At 26.4% G+C, this 26,232-nt stretch overlaps 2 protein-coding genes across 2 annotated transcripts in view; one reads left to right on the forward strand and one right to left on the reverse strand.

Annotated features, from left to right (window-relative positions):
* LOC100573994 (hemicentin-1) overlaps positions 1-26,232 on the forward strand; it is a 306,591-nt gene that overhangs the window by 183,194 nt on the left and 97,165 nt on the right. The window lies entirely within an intron of this gene.
* LOC100572793 (synaptonemal complex protein 1) lies at positions 6,514-19,871 on the reverse strand. Its single transcript, XM_003242228.3, has 16 exons — positions 19,354-19,871; positions 19,133-19,285; positions 18,853-19,065; positions 16,928-17,029; positions 16,598-16,822; positions 16,494-16,535; positions 16,366-16,431; positions 16,155-16,283; positions 15,999-16,078; positions 14,313-14,463; positions 14,111-14,251; positions 13,901-14,011; positions 9,313-9,456; positions 9,162-9,241; positions 8,547-8,796; positions 6,514-6,881 (listed from the first exon to the last, which is right to left on the reverse strand). Exons 1-16 carry the CDS (start codon positions 19,357-19,359, stop codon positions 6,678-6,680), a joined length of 2,097 nt encoding a protein of 698 aa, XP_003242276.1. The 5' UTR covers positions 19,360-19,871; the 3' UTR covers positions 6,514-6,677.

The following is a 26,232-nucleotide window of genomic DNA, read 5'->3' on the forward strand; positions in this document are numbered from 1 at the left end:
TAAAAGTTGACCATTTATAAATTTTAACTACAAAATAATTATTGAATCTTAAATTTAATAAATTTGTCAAAATTCGATCTTTAAATGTTTATAAAAAAAATTTTAATATTTTTCAACTGCTATTGTAACAATATATCAGGAACCTTGCATTACATTTTCTTGCTTTTTTACCCAATAAACAAAATTTTATTGATATTTATAGAAAAAAAAACTAAATAAATTGAAAACTGACAGTGTCCGTAAACAGCTCAAAAAAAGTCAAAATATTTTCATAATTTTATGGTGTATAAGAAATGAAAATATTAACATTCAGTGAAATTTTCAAATATCTACAGTCATTTGTTTTTTAATTAAAATTAAATAAGAAAATCGTCACATGGGAAATCGAGTAAATATCAAATGTTGTAAAAATATGAATTTCAAACGCTCATAAAAATTTAATTTGACTTTTTTGTAGACATTTTTTTTTTGATAAAGATAGACAATATTATGAAGAATCTTGTATTACATTTTAAAATCTTAGATTTAAAAAGAAAAGTTTTTACGAATTCTTAACTAAACATAATTTGCTAATTTTCGTGATTTTTCCATATTTTGTCAATTTTTGAACTTTAAATGCTAATAAAAAAAACTGTGACTAAGGATTTTTAATATTTTTCAAATATCATTGTAACTATATAGTAGGAGCCTTGTTTAAATTTTCAAGTATTTTTACTCAACAAATAAAGTTTTATTGACATCCATAGAAAAAAAACGAATAATATTAGAAACTTAAAACGGTCCTAAACAGTTTAAAACAAATCAAAATATTTTGAAAATTTTATCATGTATAGAAATGGAAATATAAACAACCAGTGAAAATTTCATGTATCTACGGTCATTTGTTTTAAAGTTACACCAAAAACCAAAATCAATTTTCTCGAAAACAGGTTTTGCGTAAAAATTCCCGTTTTTCCTTAATTTTTCTTTGTTTTTCACGGCGCTTTTGAAAACTACTGGAAAAATTTTACTTTTGACCCCCCCAAAGTACCAATAAGATTCACTTTCCTATCAGAAAAGATACTGTTGAAGAAAATCGAAGTACTTCTACTGTCCTAAAAGGTGATGAAAGATACAAAAAATAAAAAAATAAAAAAAAAAACACACATCATTGTAAAATCAATACATTCATCGTTTCATTCAGAATCTAAAATAACTCAACTAAATATAATAACAATTTTAGATTCTGAGCGGAGCGAGGAAACTAGTGGTTTTACAATGTTTATTATTATTTTTTTTCCTATATACAAAATTTCTACCAGAAGGAATGCTTCGATTTAACATAATATAGTACCTTATCTTTTAGCAAATTGGATCAAGATGGAACTTTAAAGATGTAATTTTTCAATTTTCTCAATAGTTATTTAATAACGGGAAAAAACATCGACAAATTACGAAAAACCGCTTAAAATGGGATTTTAATTTCTAATGCTTCGTTTATAAACATAGAAATGAATAAAAATTATTTTAACTTACAGGATATAATAAATAAATAAATAATAAATATAATAAATAATAACAAAATATAAAATATCCAGAGTGACAAACCGTCTCCGCTCAGAATTGTTTTTCTTATACAATGATATTATATCATTGAATTCAAGTCTAATACAACCATCATACAATGGCCCACTTGTAATCTACTGTACAGCAGAGTAACATCCACTTACCTGCTTTTTACAGTTAGGTTTAGATGTTTTCTGGTAAACTTTTATGTTATTATTAATAAGTAGTAATAACCAATTTTATAATTATATTATATCTACTACTATAGATAAAATATCTACCTGTTGCATTTTAGAACTGAAAAAAAACTAAAATAACCCTCTACATCAAAATACAGGTTTCGGTTCCAGAAAAATGTATTCAAGGGTTCCGTCCGATTTCAGTCCCAAGATTTTCAAAAGTTTTCGGTCTAAAATCGGTAAATTTAGGTATGGTTCCAGTCCCTGTTACCAATATATTCAGTGTACGTGGCGGGCAAACAGCATTTAAATTCAAATGCTGTTTGATCCGGACCACGTTACAAGTTGAGCTGGTAATACGGCCAGTTTCCAATAGTGTCGCCATGGTAAGGTGACTAGATACTTTTCCGTGGCCTCTAGCGTGCGGTGTCTATTCTATTTCGGATAGGTTGGTACACTCGCGGTGCACTAGTTGTTGTTTATGTCCTCCCCCCATTCACTCCGGAGTTGATTTTTCAAGAAGCTCCGGCTCCCACTTCGGGTAAGATTTCTATCTCATCCGGTGTGGAGAAGGTGATTGTCAGATTGACCGGCTGGACGGTGACTCGACCTCAGACGTCTTCAGAATCGCCTTGTTCCTTTCCGCAGCTCTGCAACCTGCAGCTGTATCGGGTTGGTGGGCGGCGTTGATGGCGGTTGTTATCTTTATATCTAGATGGTTGTTGATGATAGATTGGTTACAGTTTTTTCTTGAAATATTCGGGGTAAACATATTATCATAATAACGGGTGTGTGTACTGTGTAGTACCTATATGTGTATTGTGTATATATTTATCCAATTTGTTGTTCCACTCTGGTGGTCACTCGTTTAAGGCATGGTGATGAAGGCACCTTTTCTGATCTATCTTTTAAATTTCAGCCTTACTGGTCCGCTCTCTGCACCATTTCAGTACGAAGCCAGCATGGAATCATTTATGTGCCTTTGAATACTATATCGGCCATTTCGTACATTGATTTTGTCTGGTCACCTATTGTATAGGTTCTGTTCCGTTACTATTCACTTGGTCAACCAATGCGTATGTTGTCTGAGATAGCACCCAGTTCCTGGGTTACAAGCCCTCTCAATCAAATATAATCACCACATGGGCGTAGTCTGATCATTCACCCTGATTTCAAATAAAATAGGTATCCCAAGTTCCAAGGGCTGCGTTAATAATGTTCGGAGGACTTTTTTTTAGTACTTAGTTGCAGCATTTGGCAGGGTTAAGTTAAATAATACTTAATTAAAAATGTACATTAAAATTAAACCTGCGCTATCATTAATGATACAATATTATGTTTAAAAATAGAAAAATGATTAGTTGTACCTATACAAATTTGATTCTTATCATTTTTTAATTATACGAAAAGTATGTGTTTTAACTATAACTATCAAACCAAGACCAATAATTCCAAGTCGTTTATATTATTGGTCTTGGTTACATCTGTAAGTTAGTCACGGTCTTGGTCTTCCTGCAATAATTTTGTAGGTCTTCCTTGATTCAAAAAATATATAAAATATATATATTAAATACCTACTTATATATTATTGGGCTAGAATTATGTATGATTTTTTTATGAACCTTAAAATATAACTTAACAAGTGCTATATATTTATAGGTCAAAAATAAATAAGCCAAATAATTTAACTATTCATTTACTTTTTATTTCCTGATTCTGTAACACTTAACATACTTTAGTTACGCATATTCTGATTATTTACAAACTTAATGTCTCATTATTTATTTTCTTCGATAATATTTCAAAGTTAAGTATAAATAATTTTTCAATACGCTACTGGGATATACTGTTGTAGGTACATTGTGCCTCTGAAGCAGTGAAGCACTATATTATACTACTATAACTAGGCTATTATACTAAACAATGATATTAGTATTATAGGTACACATGTACACTACAATACGACAGTATCACACTAACGGCGGACGAAATAAAAATGTACAATCAAAATATTATACCTACCAGTATGACTGCCTGCTATTAGAATTATATTAAAAATAGAATTTATTTACGAGTATCAACAAATATTTTGGTTTATAAATAAATCATATCTCTGACTTTAATATTAATTAATAATGAAACCTGGGAAAATAAATAATTGTTTAAACGTTTTACGATTTACTCTTACAAATAAATAGTTAATTATAAGTAAAGTTATAAGTAATAAGAATAATATTTGACTTATTAATAACGCGTTAATATCAACCCTTGGTATTGAGAATATGTTCTGAATATCAATACTTTCGAAACTACCACATAACCAGTAAGTTAAGTACCGATTGACATTCGAGAGTATCTTGATATTCGGATATTATAGTTACTTAATTGTAATATATTCTTGCAGTAAAGTTCTTTAACAGGACCACGTAACCCATCATATACCGATTGATATTCAAAACCACTTTAGTGCCTACTTTACTGTTTAGAAACTTAAGAATAATATTATGCTCTGAATATCAAAATTTAGACACTACTTGGCATAACCAATCGACCGAATTGACATTTGAACGTATCCCAATATTTGGGTGCTAGTTATTATTCAAAAAGTGTTGAATTTTCAGTAAATACTGATTAATATAAATTTTTTCACACAATGGCCAATGGGTATTATAATTATGGTTTATGCCCAGTTCGCCGACACCCGGTTTTTTGATAGAAAAAAACCAGTTTTTAATGGTTTTTAAAAAAAACCCAATTCACCGACAAATGATATTGGCGACATGCTTTGTTGCATTGCAATTAAACTATAATAGGTACTATCATAATCTGTAAATTTATTTTATCGTGAGTATAAGGACTATCCGCTATGATATATATCGGCAAAGTTTTAATATCTGTAAACTTATTTAATGATGAGTATAAGATAGTATTATAGGTACCTATCACATGATAATTGACATCCATCAATGGATGATCAATGGAACATACTATTACAACTATTTAAAATAATGTGTAGACAAATGTATAGCATATTTATATCTATCTATATTTTAAATAATTATATTTTACTATTTCAGGTTAAAAGAAAACGAAATTACTCTAATTGAGTATATTGATACCATAAAATATCATATTCGCATATAACTATTTTTATTTTTATTTATACTTTTAGATTCTGAGCGGAGCGAGAAAGCTATTGTTTTTACAATGGTGTTTATTTTTTTTTTTTTTTTTTTTATATCCTGTATACAAAATTTCTTCCAGAAGGAGTGTTTCGATTTCAACATATAGTACCTTATCTTTTAGAAAATTGGATCAAGATGGTACTTTTGAGAGGTCATTTTTCGATTTGCTCAATAGTTATTTAATGCCATTTTTTTTTTTATAAAAAACGCTAAAAATGGGATTTTAATTTCTTACGCTTTGTTTATCACCATAAACGAATAAAAAATTATAATATTTTAATATTAATTCAACTTACATGATAAAATAAACAATAACAAAATATAAAATATCCAGACTGACAAACCGTCTCCGCTCAGAATCGTTTTTCTTATACAATGATATTATATTTTATATCATTGAATTCAAGTCTAATACAACCATTATACAATGGCCCACTTGTAATCTACTGTACAGCAGAGCGACATCCACTTACCTACTTTTTATTATTATAACGACTATGTAATATGTTTTCTATATTTATTATAATTAAACAGGGATTTGGAAAATATGATGATCATTATACTTATATTTTTTTAAATTACATTTTATACTTTTTATTATTATAACGACTATGTAATATTTAACTTATGTAATATAATTTTATAACTAAACTGTATTTCTTTAAATTGAGTGTCGGCAAACTGGGTGTCGGCGAATTCAGTGTCAGCGAACTGGGAATACACCATAAATATAACCGCGGATTTAATCAATAAAAAAAAAAAAAAAATTTGAAAACTTGTTCTTTAATTGCGATTGATGTTAAGCTATTAACACTTTGAGTGCCATGTGTATCAATTTCAATACACAACTAATATGTTTATTTGTGCCGTGTGTATTGATAATGATACACATTTATATGATACACACATTATAAAAAAACGAATGGTCAGTTTTGTCATTTTTGGCCTGGCAGACAATGTCTTAAAAACTAATGATTTTTGAACTACTTAGTCTACAAGTATTATTCTATACTTATGTGATTATCATTTAAATAACAAACCATAATCTTAATAGTGAGCATATAATAATCATGGGATAACAACCCTATATGCAGGATGATTTACTAAGTGTACTCGCCTCCATTTTATCCTTTAAAAGTAATTAATTTGGATTTTTAAGTATAGTAAAGGAGCGTATTTTCAAATACCTGTATTCGTATACTATTTATGGAGTGACAAATGTTATAAATTGTTATACAGAAGATTTTTTTGCGTATTAAAGATAGGTCCGTGATAATATGTTTTCAATATAATAGACATACGAGGCTAAATGATTTTAAAATTGTGCGATAGAATATTGTAAGCTAATATAGATTTTTGGAATGAAGACATGGACCATGCGTATAATAGAGAAAAATGGAAGAATTTAGTATTGACAGCAAACGGCCTAAATTGCCTGTAACGCTAAAAAAAAATGGATTTTTTGATACTTATATTTATAATATTGTAATTTGTTTCGTGTATAATAAGTACTTATAGGTACCTACCTTATAGACTAAACATCACATACATTGTATAACCAGGCAAGTATATTCATAGCAATAATGTTACGCTTACCTACTTATTTAAAAAAACAATATTTAATTATGGTTAAATATAGTAGCTTATAAAATGTATTCCTAATTATTATTTTCAGATAAAAGTTTAATATTTATTAATCATTCAATTATTATAAAAATATACACTTTAAATTTGTCAGAAGTATTTTTGCTTGCTATTAACACATACTTTAATCGTCTTTTAACCTATCTAAATGGTTTGGAGTATTTAAAGCATTACATACTGAATTTAATACTCTGGGAATATTACATACATCTTCTTTGGTTTTATTTTCCATTGAATCTTTTGCTTTGATTATATATCCCATTTGTTTTTGTGCTTCATTTAAATTTGTAGTCAATACTTCTATTTGATTTCTTAAACGTGCATCAATCTATTAAACACGTTAGCAAAAAAAAATTAATAAATGGCACAGTCCCGAAAAATATGACATAACATAATATTATTATATGATGATAAATTAGATTTACACCGCTACACAGTCAAAAGACAATAGGTATGTTCCGTCGTTCGTATGCTCTTTCTGTTTTAGAAAAATAATTAAGTTAGACCTAATGTGATACGTACTCCTTTATCCAAAAAGTTACGACTAACAACATTTTTTGAGTATGACTGCATCCCCTAAGGGCTCTATGTCACTCCCCGAAAACGAAAATGTTTAATTAATGTAAATCACACGTACGATGTCAATCTAGTACAACAAAGGCTTTAACTAAAATATCCTATGACTCGAAAACGTTCAAGATAATATTTTTGACTTGTCTGGATCATATAATTCATAAAACAAATTATATAACTCTTCTTCAGGTGATTATCCGAAGTCAAAAAAGTTAGTTGCTAATGGACATCAAATTTATTTCTAAAATCAAATATGCCTCATTTTCCTAAATTAATGGAGAACTCCCAATGGAAACAGATATTAAACCCCACTCAAACACTAATAAGTCACCGAAAATCTCTACAACCACTCCACCACTACCACTGACACCGCCAATATTCATTAATGTTTTTTTTTTTTTTTTTTAATTATCAATCATCTTACACACAATTCGATCTTTAATTTCACATGCAGAATTTCTTTGTGAATCCTATATGAATGGCCTAAAATCAAACGAATACTTAAATGAGACTTATCATGTAATTAAATATTTAAATGAAAACAATTAATATATATTTTTGTTTCAAATAATATATTAACTCAAAGAAGATAAATCATATAGTGTGATGATTAGAAATCCCCAACCATCAACGCCAATTGAATGCATAAAAGATGAATATCTATGCAAAAGGCTCTCTTGCCACAAATATTTCAAACGTTTTCTGTGGTCAAATAAAAATACCTTTCCCTCCCTTCTTTGTTGACTCATTGATACACTCTGTTTTACTTGGAATTGAAGAACCCCGCCCTAAGATAATTTTGGTAAAATGTACACATTTCATCCAATAGTGCCATAGTGGTACTCAAGGTTACTGTAATCTGCAATATTCCATTTATGAAATGTAATGAAAATTACTTCTCTACTGCTTGCCAAAAATGTAATGACACCCCAGCTAATCGTGTGTATTGTGCATACCGACAATTAACCCACCCAAAATCCTGAAAAAGAACTGATGAAGAGATCTCTCCCTAAAATATCTCAATTAAAGGTTTTGCTATTTCGATGACTTCCTTCTTCCGATCTGAACATTCTAAGATTCCACCTCACATCTTCTTACTGTTCTAATTTTCTATTAAATAGATTGAAAATATAATTTATATTTAAAAAATTATAATAATAATGATAGTCATATTATAAGGTGTTGTTTGATCAACCAGAAATATTGTAATATGCACGATCATAACAAATTATTGTATTCATGTAGTTAATATAGTTTTTATTTATGTAGTTCTATCTAATTTATCAAAAATAAATAATATTTTAGAATAACCTCATATGACTATATTAATATCTTGACATCAACTAAATATTTAATTTTCTAGTAAAGATGTGTTATAAATCAAATGCATGCAATATCTATTCAGAACAAAAATACTCACTTGGTCACGTTTTTGAAACTCTAAACATGCTATTGCTCTGTGTTCGACCAACTTTTGTTCCAACTGTTTTATATATTCAACATATTTGAGCATCTGACATTCAGTAAAATTTTTGGTTTTCGTCACTTGTAGAGCTGCTTCTTTCCGTACAAGATCTAAATTCTCCTTCAATTGTAACGAATAGTGGGTTCGTTCCTTGTATAGTCGTTTGTTTTCCTCCAAACTAGCTTCCAAAGTCAATATCATAGCTCTTCAAAAAGATATATTATATTTTAAAAACTATTAATATTTAATAGTAACAAAAGCAGAGTACATAAATAAACTATTATTATGTTTCAATATTACCTAGTTAATGTAAATAAGTATTATTGCAACATTTCTTACCCATCATACACAATAAATAAAAGGTAAACTTTAATATGAACTAACTTTTTTAACTTATTGAAAAACTTTAGTAACAATGTAAGTAGGTTCAAAATTGTATTTACAAATAGGATTGAATTGTTTGACAAAACAAATTATTTGAACAAAATAATAAAATTATAAAGAATACAGGTCTAATATCATCAGAATTTTAACTTAAATCGTTCGAAGAAAAGATTAATTCTAATTCACCTTAATTGTATGTTTTCTTCTTCTAGAGATTTGAGTTTTTTGTCTTTATTTTCCACGTCATCGTTCGCCAAAATTGCCTTCTATCAATTTTAGCATATAAATATGTACGAATTAAAAATAGTTATAATAATATACATTTATTTATGCATACTAATGATTGTATTTCATTCAAAAGATTGATACGGTCATTTTCCAAATCTGTTCTAGCTATCGTCTCCTTTTCTAAATCCCGTTGTGCTGTTGCTAATAATCCAGGCAATGTCCCGAGCTCTTCGAGACATGATTTTAGATGATCCTTGAATAACAATATTTCAAAAATAAGCATTTTATTTTAAGATTTTAAAATATAATCTTTATAAAAACACAAAAATTCAAACTATGCCTATAATAGTAGTATATAGCATGACGTATATTGTTATTATATTTTAATCGGTGTTAGGGAAGAATGCCTTTCTAAACGAGGGTCCATTCGTGTTCACATTCATTCTTTGAGATGACACATGAACATTCCTCATTCTTTACATCTAGATCGTTCAATTATAATCCTTTTTTTTTAATGTATTTGTAATATAACCATATTATTGTATCGATGTTTTTTATCTACGCTATAGTATTGTGAGGGGGGGGGCTACTTATTTGGTATTTATTTTGGGCATGTGACGTAAGTATATTATTACATAGTTTGTTATATTTTTATCATTGATAATAGTCAAGTAGTAGAATATACCTATGTTTTGATGAGCAAAGCGATATTTTCTACTTTACAATTTAAATTTCATGCTATAAAGTATAAACCTACCTATCAGAAATTGTTTTAAATATATTTTATACCACATTTATAAGTTTTAATATAGCGTTAATTTTGAACTCCGATGCGGTTATGTCGACTTAAGTAAAGGTATTTTATTTTACATTCTATTGTAATAAGTAGTTACCTAATCTAATCGTATATGTTAATATTTTATAAGACTTAATTATTACCAATATTAAAAAAAAAATAACTTTTTTTAAATTTTCTTTTATCTTAATATTAAACGTTTTGTTTGGAGATTTAAAAAATAGTAATTAAAATTAAGGATCCTTTTGAAATAATTTTGGTCGAATAACCAGTAATCACTGACAAAATATGCACTATAATTTCCATAGATAATAAGAACTATTAAATAAACAAAATAATTAAAAAGCGAAATTACCGACGTCATTACATTTTCTACTTATTTACAATAATTTAGGTACCTAGTTACTTAATATAAATTAGGTGTACATTTTATACCTCATATAAAAAATATACACTGCATATCATATGGTTGTATATAAAGTGTTTGTGAATGGTTTTTAAGGGAAATATTACTAGACATTATTGATCAGTTTGTTTTCACATCGCACTATTAAAAATAATTACTATATAACTAGAATAATTATTACACTATATGAACTGAATGAAGTTCAATACATTTTCTAATCGTACAACAGTAGTATGTATTAGTAAATCAACCCAAAATGTGGTCAAATCATTATTTTTGTCTAGGGAATCACATTCAATTTTACCTTTTTAATATTTTCAAAAATAGTTAGGTACCCCTAATATAACCCAGCATTGATTTGATATTAAAAAAGAATTTATTTTAGTCACCAAATTTCAAAATCTGCTAATCACTATGCGTTTTGTTTGTTTGTCAAATAGTTAATTTAATATATTTACATTATGTGCCGTTAACATAGTTTTAAATCCACAGACACTTATGTTTTTCTGGGAAATAAAATATCTCAAACTATTAGTTAGAAAGCGAGTATCCGTAGATTTCAAACCGTTTTCATATAACCTTATAAATGTACTAATTAATATTATAGTAGCTATAAGTTTTCTTGTTTTAAAGAAAAATTATTCAAATTTAGAATAGTTTAAAAACTATGAGATACTAAGAAGAATATTAAAATAGACTTTAGCTTATTTTGAATAATTTTAAAACGATGTATAATTGTTTCTTGTTTCGTCTTTTAGAGCATACAACTTGTAAAAGTTATTAACTTGTTAATTACTTTTTAAAAATAAGGTTCATCCTTTTTTATACATAACACTTTTATTATGAATATAAATCAAAAGAAATTTACGAAAAATATTAACTTAAACTAATAATAAATAATAATTTACAATCAAAGAAGAAATTTCCGTTAAAAACTTTAACTTATTTTTAGTTTTCAACAAGTTTAAGACCAAACACAAACACAAACACTATGTTTTCACACTTTTAAATCTCCAAATTCTCTTTTTTTTCATAATATAGAGAGTTATGAAAAGTTTGAAAACAAAGTTTAAAGATATGATTTGAACAAGAAGCATCTGAATATCATCTACTAGAACGTAAAATATCTACCAAACATTTTCTAAAAAATATACGTATATATTTTTGTTTTGATTTTATTTTTTGTTGTGACCTTTATTTGAGATTTTTAGCCAGTTACGCTTTTCAAAATACAAATATTAAAATGAAATCTATTTATTTTGGTGATAATTATTGATTATAGATTAAAATCTAATGTATTTTCAATATCTTATAATTCTAGATTTTTTAAAATATTTTTGATTATTATGTAGATATATTAATTATTTTTAATGAGAAATCAATGATAGAAAGTTATTATTTTTAAGGTCTTAGAACACTTATTTTTACAGTAAAATATCAACCTTTTAAATATTGTAATGAATCGTCGTACAGTTTTATTTTTTTTTGTAACACATGGATATTATTTATTTTCAACTTACTTGGATAATTTAATATATAAATAAAATAAACTATTGGTATTTGTAAGCAAAACATTTCCTTTTTTATAATCAAAATAATATTATATTACAGTTTTTAATTTAATATGCTATACATAAGTTTAGAATTATTATGATTTATTTTTTTTTTATTAAAACAAATAATACTAATGGATTATATCAGATTGTAGCGTTGTCATTATAATCTTTACTAATTACAGTCACCCGTTGTTTAGAGCGTCAAATCATCCGGATTATAAGGGATTAAAAATATTAAATCATATTGCGACTACATCACATAGGTAGATACTTTGTTTTATTAGTAATTTGTAATTTTATTATGATTGCATTATACTTTATGAAAAAATATAATATATGGGTAAGGCTTTATTTTTTTTTTAATTTAAAAAAAGATTGTAACTTTTCAAGTGGCCATCTACATTCATTTTAAATATTAATGAAATTCGTTTTCTCGTAACCGCCGAAGATCCCAAGTAGGAAAAAATAACAAACATCTTACAAGAGCAGGTATTGTATAAATTATCAAATATTATAATACAAATACATTGAATAAATTATGTTTTTTTTTGTTGATACTTTACCCTGTTCATATCAACGCAAAGGGTTTTGGCTTACCAAAACATTACCAATATTATCCAAACCACTCTGTAATACAATATTGTTTATAGTTCAAAAGTGTTCGCAATGTTTGAGTTATTTAAAATGACTAGGTACTTTATTAATAGGAAGCTACACATGCATTGCCTCCATATTACAGACGTAAAATATATCAGATCTTAGCTCAGCAGGACCAATATCATGTTGTTAGGCGTTACCTTAAGCATTAGAGTGAATTAACCAACTATCTAACATAAAGGCGAAAACATTAAGTACCTATATGTGTTTTTCTATATTAACATTTTTAAGCGAGATTTGAACATTTTTAATTTTTAATATATCGCATACTCGTGGTGTTGATAAAAAATTTAAATACTGTAAAAAATCTAACACTCAAGTTACCTTCACATAATACTTTTAAGTTTGATAATAGGTCAATTCACTCTAATATTTAAGCTAACAACACAAAATTGGTTCTGCTGAATTCAAATTGGATATGTTTTACGTGTCTAAAACCAGGACAACACGTCCATGGGTAGCGTCGTCTAAACATTTAATATTTATATTTATTACATTATTTTAGATTCTGGGGAAAATATATTTATTTTACAACGATGTGCTATTTTTTTGTGTGTGTCACTATTTGAAGTAAAAATGCTTCAAACTTCTCCTTGAATATATTTTATGGTAAGAAAGTGAATGTATTTGGTATTCAAGGGGAGAGAGAGGGTTAAAAATGAAAATACTTTTTATGCTAAATTGGTTTTGGACAAAATCGAAAGCATTATTTCGTAGTCAATATGTTATATACCTGCAATTTGACAGATTTAAGACAAGATTTCATTTAAGTTTTGATTATTAGAAGTGTAATAAAAAATCAAGCATAAATCCACAAATATATTTAGACTCGGTCATAAAGCTTGGAATTATTTTTAATACAAGATCCCACATTTTCAACATAATAATATTACGTTGTTTTCGTTGCAATAGAAATATATTAATAATACAAATTATCATTGATTATGAATGCTACTCGTATAATACTATCATTTATAATCAATGATATTATGCATGGTATTTTTATAAGTTTTTTAAGTTCAAATATAGTTTACCAAAATTATTTAGTTCTATATTCCGAATACTTTTACAAGTATTTCAATTACTTTATTCGGAATACCTTATAATATTAAAATTAAGTTTGAACCCAAGTCAAATCAAACATTACCTCTTATTTATATAGATTATAATAATTAATAATATGATTATATTTATAACGAATAAGTGGTAAATATTTCAACCTAACAAGTCTGCTACATTGTCCATCCATCTAAACAAAAACCTTAGAATTATTTAATCTTACATTCATTCGATTAAACTCCGCTTCATATTCTTCAGCAATTGTATTTTTTTCCTTACAAATACTTTCAATACGAAATTTTTGTTCTTGATTTGTCTGGAGAACTGCCAAATACTAAAACCCAATAGTTTTATAACATAAATAAAAATAACATGACATTAGTTCAGAGTACAACGTTAATTTTATAGTTTTAACATTGCAACCGAAAATGACCTTTGATTTTTTATCCTCGAGTTCGGTCAGATGAAAATCGAGTACCGTCTGCATGTTATTTTTTTCCTCGGTTGCCTCTAGCAGACGACTTCTCAAGCTCTCAATCAAATATTTTTCATTCGAAATGGCCACTTCAGGATCCTGTATAAATATTGAGTTATTCATATTATACCTACCCTCGATAATATTGTAAATCAATTACGTGGGATTTGGCTGAATTGAATTCAAACAATTGTTTTTGTAACTGGCACACTTGTGTTTTTAATATCGTTAAACGGCCCTCACAAGTCTTATGGTTACACTCAGCTTCGGTCAACATATTTCGTAGATCTGCAATTTCTAATAACTTATTGCTGAAAATCAATGTAGGTGAGTAAGTATAACTATGCCAGTTGATACATACTACATAAATTATTATGTTTTAACTATCAATAATAAAATATACAATTAAATTATACATAATATTGTGTAGGTACTATGCAGTGCGTGTAGTGTGGTCCCGAATTGAGTTATGAGATTTTTTTTAATTATTATTTAATATCATTCGATTATAAATGAATCACAAATTGTGATTTTCGATTATGAGTGTAACGTTGAATGTTTTACGGTGAAATGTTTTTGTATGTGTAAGTGACGACGCGTTTTAGAGCAAAACATTTGCTTTACTCTACATTGAGAATTATAGTTCCCGGAAATTTGATATAGTCGCTACAATAGGCTTTAGGTAGTCGATTTTAAGTACTATCTGAATAGTTGGGAAAAATTAACAACAACAAAAACGGCGGAAAACCAGAATGTATTTTCAACAATTTTCAACAAAATCAGTTTTGTTTTATTGTTATATTTAAAAAGGGAATAACAATAAAATTCGAAATTTTCATTAAATATGTATATTCAAATTTTCTACACATGATACAATTTTTGAAATATATTAACTGTAAATTATTATATTAAAATATATTAAAATTAAAACTATTTGACTTGGTTGATATTGTTTTTATGATTTATGTTAAGATTTTTCTATCTCGTAAAAAAGTTGAAAATGTAATACAATAGGTATGCAATATGCATATTATGATATTTGACATAGCAATTAAAAAATACCGACAATACATAGTATTGATACTTTTTATAAGCATTGGAAATCAAAATATCAAAGGAATTAGTTCTACCCGGAAAAAATTTTTCCTCAAAAAATATTAGTTAGGTACATATTTATTATGATTCAACAAAATATTTATTAGAAAACTGAAACATTTGGCTATTAATTATATTATTATTTTTTATGGTTACTCTATGAAAATATAGTTTTTTTCTCTAAGTAAATTGTACCTATAATATTACTGTCATAGTCCGTTCACACGAGTATGCAGGGTATACACTTGCGTATCCAGTTGGTTAGGAGATATTAGACACTTTTTAAAGGGAATATTATTATGATAAAAGTCCAAAAATAACACTTTTTAGAAAATAAATAAACAACAACATTTGTAGGTACGTTCTATGTTCATTGTTCATGGCTGAATAATATTATGTGACAATAGAATAATACGATTATATCTTTTTCAATAAACACGCCTTTATAAAAAACATTTTTCAACATAAAATGATGAAAAACCCATTGTTTTTTAGATTATAAGAATCAGTGATAATACATATTTTCAAGGCAATGGTATGAGCAATGCCATTAAGGACATTTATATTTTTGGGAAGCACACATTTGATCAGCCTCATACCCTGCGACCAAACGCTACACACATGATTACTCTATATTATGTGCCGTGTTTGTACTCGTGTAACTAGTTTTTATTTAAACAGTACAATGTACAATTAGGATTGATTATGTATTATTATCATAATGCCATATTAAAATATCTTGTTATCTCACTTATAGTCCGCCAATAATTTATTATACTCCGCCGTCTTGGGTTCAAGATCATTGCATAGAGTTTTCGTATCTGCACAATTCTATACACAGTCATAAAAAACCTTATACTAATAAGTCGGCTACGCTATTATTCATTTTTTGTGTTAGAAAACTTACAGGACACATGTTCTCAGATATGTTTAATACTTTTTTAGCTAATTCGATCTGGCATTTATCACGTTGTAGTCTCTTTAATTCGTCATTTAATCGATTGATTTCAAGCATTAAGACTTGCGGTTGTGATTTCTTCAAATTTAAAAATTAAAAAAAAAAAAATTTTAAAAGTGTAAACAGTCTGATATTATAATTTGTTTAAATTAATTGATACCGATTCGTTGTGATCAGGAAAGCATGTGCTATTATCATTTGTTCCTTTAGATTTCTCAGAAGCTAGCTGAAAAAATGATCAGAGTTATTATGTTTGATGGTTTAAAAAAAGAATTTACCTTATGTTACCTTATTTTTAAGAGAATTTGTTAAGGCAAGTGTTTGTTGATTCTAAAAGAAAAAAAATTGATTAGTACTTAATTGCAATTACATTAATAGAGAGTTGTTATTACAGCACTGTTAAGTTTGCACAGAAAATCACGATTCTGTTGATTTAATATCTTTATTCCTCCCTTCATTGACATAAGTTCATTTTTAAATCCTTCATTTATACAATCAGTATCTGAATTTTTAGAATGCGTATAGCAATTATCAGTTATGATACATTTATCTTCACAATCGCTCAAACAACAATTTTCAGATTCATCATTGCACGAACAAATTGACTCATTGTCGTGCTAAAGTAATATTTAATTGAAGAAGTTTATCTTATTTTTTTAAAAAACCTTATACTTTTATATTTAAATATAACATTAAAAAATCAGCTAATTTTCATCACTAACTTCATTGAATTTAATTCCATTATTATTTAGATCATAACGAAAAAACGTTGGGTACTCTTGTTCATTGTTAATCAATATCCACGGGGCAATTAGTTCTTTGTCCTTAAATCAATAGTACAAACATATTTATTAAAATCATATTTTTGTGTACATTTTAAATTAATTAAATTATTTTAGTTGTAAATTGTAATAGCATCTATCAGTTTTATTATTATTTTCAGTTATAAAATACCTACTATAATCCAATTTATTTTTAAATATTCAGAGCTGTTTAATAATAATTTGACTAAACAAATGCCGAAAATGTATAGTTTTATATTTTCAATTATTACTTTATATAATGCATATTACATACCTATTTGATTAGGTAAATTAATAGTTTTTTTATTCAATACATTTAGTAGAACAACTAAAAATGCTTCACAAACCATTTTTATAATAACTGAATTTAAATCGAATATCAACTTTATTATTTTAAATTTATTTTGATAAAAATCCAAATTAATACATTTCAGCATTTTCTTTTTACAAAACATTGGCTAGTCAAGTATTCATTATACTCGAAGTCATATTTTAAACAGTCAGATAAAATTGTGTACACATAATGATCTTTCTACTCAACCTCAATCGTGTACTCACTAGTGATAACTTCTTTATATTACTGACATTTAGGTAGTATCTTTAATTTAGAAAGTACATAGTAATGTATAAAGTACAAACAGTTAAGAAAACTCTAACCCTTATACAGTACCTAAGTGGAATATTTATAGTACTATCGTATTGAAAATGAAAGCTGATTTAGTAAAATGTCTAAAAACAAATAATGATGTATTTGAAATATTGTATGTTTGAATAAATCAGTCTGAAATTAATTAATTATTGTATCCATGTATAAATAATTAGGTAGGTTTTGTACTACAAGTAATCGCCACATAATTATTGTTAAGAAGTATAATTTTTGTTCTTATTATATTGTGATAACTATTTTTAGAATAACATATTATGTACCTAAATATATTTTTAAACATTTAAAATGTTGTAAAGAGAACGACACATGCCGGCTTCTGAGTTGTATTTTATTTTATTCTGCAAGATGATAATGATAATTTAAAAAATATAAATACTAATTTAAAGTATCTTACAAATAATCCCATCTTACGAACATAATATTTCAATAGTGATTTCAAAATGATAATATGCAAAAAATGTGAATAATATGGTAAATAATTGTTTTTATTTTATCAATATCAATGTTATGCAAAAAAAAAATTTCAAAAAAATAAAAATTATATTGTTCAGTCAAAGTACTTCTCTTTTTATAAAGAAAATTTATTTTTTATAAACTTTAGGTTTTTAACAAACAATATAATAATATAAACCACAAGCGCATGATATCCTGCTGCTAATAAAATATATAATATACCTATATAAAAAAAAAAAAAATGTTTTTATATGAGATCTGAAATATTAGATATTAAAACTTTTGAATTAACTATATTATATAATATGTATTTAAATTATTTTAAGAAAAACGTTGTGGCTTAACGAGTACATTTTGTTAACTTAATAATTTAAATTAACATAATAATCATGAAACTGGGTACCACCATCGGGATTGACATAATTTTATTTTAGTCAATCACCGATTACATTTTAATTCCAATTTTAATTGTTAAATTGATAGTGTAAAAATATTATCAAACTTTTTAAATATTAATATTGAATCGTACTAAAGTACTTCTCGTATGCATGCATGATGAGGGATGGTTTTAAAAAGCAATATATATATATGCCTAGTTTGTAAGTAGAGTTCGACGGTAATTATTTTACAATTAATATCTAACAGGATGACGATATTTCCTTCAGTTTAATATTTTAATCAGTAGGTACCTACTGCTTCAATACTATTAAAAAGTATATCTTACAGATGCTTTGACTACTGATGTCATGCAATTTTTTGGATTGGTAAGTTGAGCTATGTCAATTTTTTGGCATTCAAGGTTTTCAAGATCGAAGTTATTAGTATTAGCCATGCTGTGTACCTCAGCTACAGTTTTTTTATAATGTGCCACCATTTCTGCTAACTGTTCTTGTACCTTACATACTTCCATTTCTTTCGATTTTGTGGCTCCACAGTCCTAGTAATATAATGTATCGACATTTACCATTTATACACTTTTAAGTTATCAACAAAAATATACACACATTTTTCATATTAGCTAAGTCCTGCTTCAATTGAATTATTATTTTTGCAATATTTACGGCTTTTTTATCAGCATCTCGAATTGATTGTAAGCAACCATCATTATCATCGATTTCAAAATTTGTAGACACAATTTCCAGTTCATCTTTGCTATCCTATAAAATTATATCAAACTTCATAAAAAATTCTATAATATAGTATTTAAAAACGGCATATTTTATACCGTCATCTTCTTTATAATTTTACAGTATTTATATCGTATTCTGTACTTCAATTTATAAAAAAAAAATAAAAAAGTATTTATGCTTTACACAAATAAACAATTTGCTAACATTATTTTAACCGTCACATAAATCAGCCAACTACTTAATACAATTTTCAATCAATAAAATAATAGTCTTATAGAATAATTATAATATTGCATAGTAACCGTGTGATCTCAAAGTATGTGATTAATAATACACATATTATGGCACTCGTTGTCAAATCAATAGGCCTCATTTTGCAAAGAACAATATTAAATTTGATACATTCATCGATAACCTAACTGCTAGGTCCTTATAAGAAAATCCACTCTGACCTTTACACGACTTGTATAAATCTTTAATACTTACCTTTCAAGTTTCGATATATTATTGTATTGGGTAATGCATTTTCATATATTCTATTATCTATTAAGATACACTTGTTTTGTCTATACCTAAGTATATAATAATACCGATATAAGAGTGTTCTATTTATAAAAAATGTATGTTTATGTGATACTTCGGGTGATTATAAAAATAAATAATTAATAATATAAGTACTACAATGTTTTAAAAGTTGATACAAGTGTACAAATGATTATGGCATATGGACTATATCGCATGGACTATTGAAGCATTGGGGTTTTATAAATATTAAAAATTAATTTTAAATTCTTAGAGTTTTTTCCATTACAGTATTTGATTTCAATAAGATATTTAGGTACCATATTTTGATATTTTACCTGTTTAATATTATTAAATGAATACTGAATTGATTATTTTAGAAATAATCATTACTTTAAATAGGTAGGCAGGTACCTAACTAATTTTGGAGAAACATAATTAGAGCTTTTTTTTAAATTATATTTATCATAAACAACTGCGTTATTCACTGGTAACGAGTCTTCAATTTCGTTTGACTACACAGGAAGTTAAAATGAGAGACTTAAGCATAATAATAAGCATAAGTTACCTATATGAATTATAATCTGTATTAATTTTGTTGTCAAATTGTATAACTCTGTTCGGTTACGCATAAATCATGTAGCCACTAACGGGCTTTTCAAATACTGTGGCATTGAATGCATTTTCGCGCATCAATGACTTATGGTTGATAGTTTTAGCTTAGGTGCATTATGTGTCAAGATATTTAGTTTTCTGTTGGAATTTAACACAATCTGTTTTCATGAGTACCTACCTACGGTAGACGCATTGCTGGTTTGCCCCATTTAAAATAAATTATAATTTCCCGAGAAAATTATGTGTTACTCAATAATTGTCGAATAAAATATTATTTCGTCACGTATTATAAAAACTGTTATTTTATTTTGCGGCTTGTAAACAAAATGTAAGAAACATTTAGGAAAGTCATCAAATATGATTAACCAATAATAATTATTAATTATTTTTTAATTGAAATATTTTGAAAACTTTATTAGAGTTAATATAAAATTAAATTATTCAAGTACATCTGATTAAAAAAAGTTATAACAAAGGAACGTGGCCGTGGTAAGAAAATTCAGAAATTAAAATAGCAATCAAACTTATAAATTATATTTTAAAAAAATAGAATAGAATACCTATTTTTATTGGTATTGACTTGTGAGTTGTATATAAAATGTAATTAAGTGTGGTGACTAGTATTGTTATAATTGATAACAAAGTTATGATTTCAATTAATCAACAATAATAATTGTATTTTCATTTAATTAGCTTAGTTCTAAATCTCAAGAATAATCAATGCCCTCTCTAACAGACGGATATTTGTGCATAATATTTGCATCAATGAATTTTGGTAAATTTCTTGTTTGGTTTACCCTCACTTGTGGATCGTGGGTAATTTAAATGCCTTAGAACTAATTGTATAAATTAAAGACACTCTATAACGCAATATAATAATGACGGTGTATCTATATAGTACCTATATATACCTACTTATTATACATTCGTAATTATTATACATGTAAGTTCTCCCGAGAGATTTTCTTTCTCAGCATTCAATAGAATAAAGAACCATCTTAGGAGTAGTAGCAAAGAAGTAAGAACATTTTTTATTTATACTTATTTTATTTTATTAAAAAAAATTTATCTTTTTGGTCTCTAGGTAAAGCAAGGGAGTGGGGTCAAAAGTAAAAGTACAGAGTATTTTTTATAACATTGTGAAAAAAAAACCGGCAATTTTTACGTAGAACCAGTTTTTGACAAATTTGTATTTGTTCGTTGTGAACATTTAAAAAAAACTGTTGAGGCATGGATTTTTCAACAAATGTTTACAACATGTATCATAAGTTATTCTTACCTATTTAAAAATTAAAAATTGAGGAAATGATGTAAGAACTCCAATTTGTTTTATTAGCGTTTAATTTTGAATGTCATACAAAATGTATCAAAATCAATAAAATATGTAAATTATTTTGTAAAACGAAATTCATGAAATTTATAAATTTAAGACCTTATGATTGAATATATTATAAAACATTATGCATCATAATTACTTTTTACTGAAAATTAAAAAAAAAATGTTCAACATAAAGCCACGTAAACATATTGTAATTATTATCATCATTCAGCGATTTAAGTTCAATTGTTGATAGCATTGAATATTTGGATAATTGCATACCAAACGTATAATAATGACTTACTCTTGAAATATTTTTGTTATTTTTTAATATTCGTAGAAACTTAAAATATTTCACTATAATTTTTTATACCCAATCTAGTTTTCAAAATATTTAGTCTTATTTTAAGCTAGATACTTAATGACCTTTGAAATATTTGGTTTTTTTAGTTTTTGTTCTATAAATTATGTGTATTATGTGATATAAAAGTGTTAACCATTTTATAGGTGTTCACTTAGTTTTTATTTGTATTAAAATGTTTACGGCATTAACAACAAAAAATGATTTATTTTGTTTTACGAAATATTTATGTTTTATCCATCTAATTTATGACGGTGTAATCAATTTTATTCAAACTATGAAGATTAAAAATTAATTTTGATACGATATTTGCCTAAAACCAAAATAATAAAATAGATCAATTGTTCAAGAACTTTGTAAGACAAAGTTTTTGAAAGACTTTACGGTTAATGGAATTTAGATACCTATCCCTTTTCCATCTTCTACATACATACAAATTCATATTTATAAACCGGTCTAGACTATAAATATCTTATTTTAGACTGTTCTTTTTTTCCATTTTTCGACTATACATATACATTATTAGTGTATTGTCCTTATTTTCTGAATTTGAATTCCTTTCGGGATACTTGTTTATCATGTGTAATATAATATAAAAACAAATATTCTAAAAGTTTGAAATACATTTTAAATATGAACAATACTAATTTAGTATACATAGTAATGTATACATTTGTATGCATCACCGTTTTAAAATGTAAATTGGAAAAGTTAAAGAAAGAATTAATCAGAAGATAATAATCAATATTTCTATTTTCGAATAAAGTGTATAATATAATATGATAAAAACATAACTCCCAATTCCAATTGATACATGATCTGGGTGCTCTATATTTATCCGAATCCACCTTAGGCCTAAACCAAGGCCACCCCGATTGACAGTTGGTTCGGAATGGTAATCCTGCTGAGTGTTGACTAAGCATCCGGAGCGTATCCGAAAATCGACAGACGGTCACGTAAGCCATCGTATTCCAATGTTTAACAAACACAAAAGGTAAAATATACAAAATGCAATATTCATGCTTATTATTTATATATCCTTATACACATAAAACATACCTGTACAATTTATTTTATTATATCAACAACAAACAATAGCATTTCGCAACACAAGATCCGCTGTCCTATATCGATTTAGGCGCAGGTATATTGCGAATTGACCGATATTATAGGTCCATAAAAACACATTTTGCAGTATTCCTCTCCGTTTATCGCTATAATATTATAATATTGTTTAAAAGTTTTTTTTTTTTAACAAGTATTCGACATTAAGAATATACCTACCAAAGTGCATATAGTATTGTATAACATGTACCTATGACCCACACCTATGTGTTGCACCTACCTTTTTTTTCATGTAGAAATATATGATAGATTATACTGCCTATATTATGTATTTGTATAAATCATAAACGGTATAAGTATAATAATTGTACGATAACTACTGCATTGAATTTAAGTTTAAAATTGGAATAAAGCAGTCTGTTGGTATATCTAATTGTTACCTAAAATTGAATTGTTGTACAAATTCTTGTGCTTTCGGTTTTATGTGGTTTATTTCTACACAGACACGAAAACTAAATTCCATTCCGAGGACCCACGACTCTATTTATCCAAACGGTTTATCAGGTTTAGAGTAAAGAGTTAAGGCTAGCTCGCATTGCTTCTAAGTTGGGAAATTGCAGGGATTGGCTTTATGGCAGAACTATGTTGATAAATACGTGTAATGTTTATATTACTTCTGTGTTTTGATTCTATCCACTGAGCGCTAATATTTATGGTCGTATAATTTCATAGATAGATAACTTAACATAACTTAATATAACTTCACATCGGATTTGTAGTGAATAATAATAGTTGTAATATGATTGCTTTTATATACATTTATAATAAATATAAAAGACTCTTTAAGACAATTATAGTTTATTAAACTTCTTAATATTTTTATGTTTACTTCCATAATGTAGTATATAATGTACCTTTATACTTTCAGTCTTGTACATTATTTGAGTAAAAGTATTTGAATACTTTAGAAAAAAGAACTAGGGCAAAGTATTTTAAATTAATTCTCAAAGTATTTGTATTCAAAATCAAATCATCATTCCTTTTAGTTTAATTTATTTTTAATTTCAATTTTGATCACACAACATAAAACTAAAAACCTGAAAATTGATAATAATGTATTTTTAAATAATTATTCTCAATCTAAAACTCAAATTCCGACAAAAAAAGAACCGATGAGTATTTTATAATTACCCAAAATTATACGGTGTAAAATGCTCTATAAAATTAACTTTAAACATTAAAATCGGTTCAGTGCATACTTGATTATAAGGTAAATATTATATTTATAAAAAATTTGAAAGTACTTAAAAGTATCAACAGGTTAAAGTATTTGTATTTGTACTCGAATATGTTTCTGACCGAGTAATCAAATACGCATTTCAAATACTTTTCAAAGTAATTATCTGTATCTGAACTTGAATAGGTACTCTTAAAAAAGTATCTTTTACAAGACTGCCTACATGCATTGTAACATTTACAGACATTCTACGATAAAATTATAGTTGTAACTTGAGGTATGTACACTTGAGCATATTATATTATTTATACATCTGGACTACACTACATCCCACACGCGCTATGATTAAATCTAAATACATGGAAATGTCCAAATTTTGTATTCAATTATTTTAATTTGCGTGTAACCACTGCAGGGCAGGTATATGTTATATGTACAATATTATGTCCTAACTCCTAAAAGACCATGTTCTATTATAACTCATTGTTTTTACTTTATAATACACCTAGTAGTCTTGTTTATTCATTTATGGTATTTACATAATGTTCCTCACTAATAAACATTTCCCCTGTTCCGTTATAAAACAATTTGGATTTGTAGGTACATTATAATTCATGTTGAAAATAACTTGACAGTTGTAAACTGTGGTGCATTTATTTGTACATATTATATAAGATATATTTATTTATCAAACATTTTAATGAGGTTTAACGAGAGGGATAAAAATATTTCACTCATCTCGTATTCTCTTACAATATTATACCCAACGTAATTATATAATATATGTATGTATATATATATATATATATATATATATCTGTATAATGTCTATTAAAAGTAATATTCCGTCTATAGCTGTCTGTTATTTTTATTATTTTAAGTTTGTGTATTTTAATATTATTTTTATCTTATAGTTATATATAAAAACGCTTAAACAGCATAATAATTATAAATACACAGTATTCCAAACATCATACATAAGTATTAGTAAATTACGATAGCCATGTATTTAATTTACGCTTATAATAATAAAAAATAATAATAAAAAAACCATTAAAATAAAAAGTAAATCAACAATTATATAAAAGTATTTTTCATTTGACAAAATTAAAATGCCAATGCTTTATAGTTTTGTGAATTATGAATGTGATTTGTATACCTAAATGATTATTGATTGTATTATTGTTATTATAATATAGTGATGTTCAATTGTGTTGTAATTTATTACACCTATATGTGTATTATACACATTACACATATATTATGTACGCAAAGGTATAATAGTAAATAAAAACTAAGGTGTTATTTGGCATATTTTCTGCAAAATAAAAGAATACGAAAATCTTACCTTCCACGTATTATATTTTTAAAAGTTCAATGTAGGTACAAATTATTTTTATAAGTTAAGAATTTTCATACCCTAAATAAAAAACTTGTTTCATAATTTTACGCATCGTTAACGATTGTTTGGAAAGTTTAATAAATACTGTTTTCACTATCATAATGTAAAGGTCAAATACTTATTTATAATGTATAGTTGAGTTCAATATACTTTATTTAAAAAAAGTCGCATGCCACTATTTTAACATAAAGTCCATAAAAAATATTTTGATAGATAGTTTTAAATTATTTCATTAGGTAATATTAAAAATTAAATCCAAATATTAACCACGTATGTATTAACTTGGTTAAGTGTAGTTAACAATTTTTTTTAAGTATACTCTATGGCAGAAAATTAGTTATTTTTTACAACAGTTATTATATTCATTATAATATTTCTACCAAATTTAAATTTGATGAAATGCCACTTGTTTTATACGAATTGAATAGGTACCTACTTATAATTAAAACCACTT

The sequence above is a fragment of the Acyrthosiphon pisum genome, chromosome X (assembly GCF_005508785.2).
Source record: "Acyrthosiphon pisum isolate AL4f chromosome X, pea_aphid_22Mar2018_4r6ur, whole genome shotgun sequence".
NCBI classification, from domain to species: Eukaryota; Metazoa; Arthropoda; class Insecta; order Hemiptera; family Aphididae; genus Acyrthosiphon; species Acyrthosiphon pisum.

Bases quoted from the DNA above. Each gene is read 5' to 3' on its own strand.
- LOC100572793 (XM_003242228.3), bottom strand. The intron at 14,464-15,998 runs GTGAGATAACAA...ATTGATTTTCAG, and splicing joins AAATTATTGGCGGACTATAA to CAATAAGTTATTAGAAATTG. The intron at 9,242-9,312 runs GTATGCATAAAT...TAAAATTGATAG, and splicing joins TGAATGAAATACAATCATTA to AAGGCAATTTTGGCGAACGA.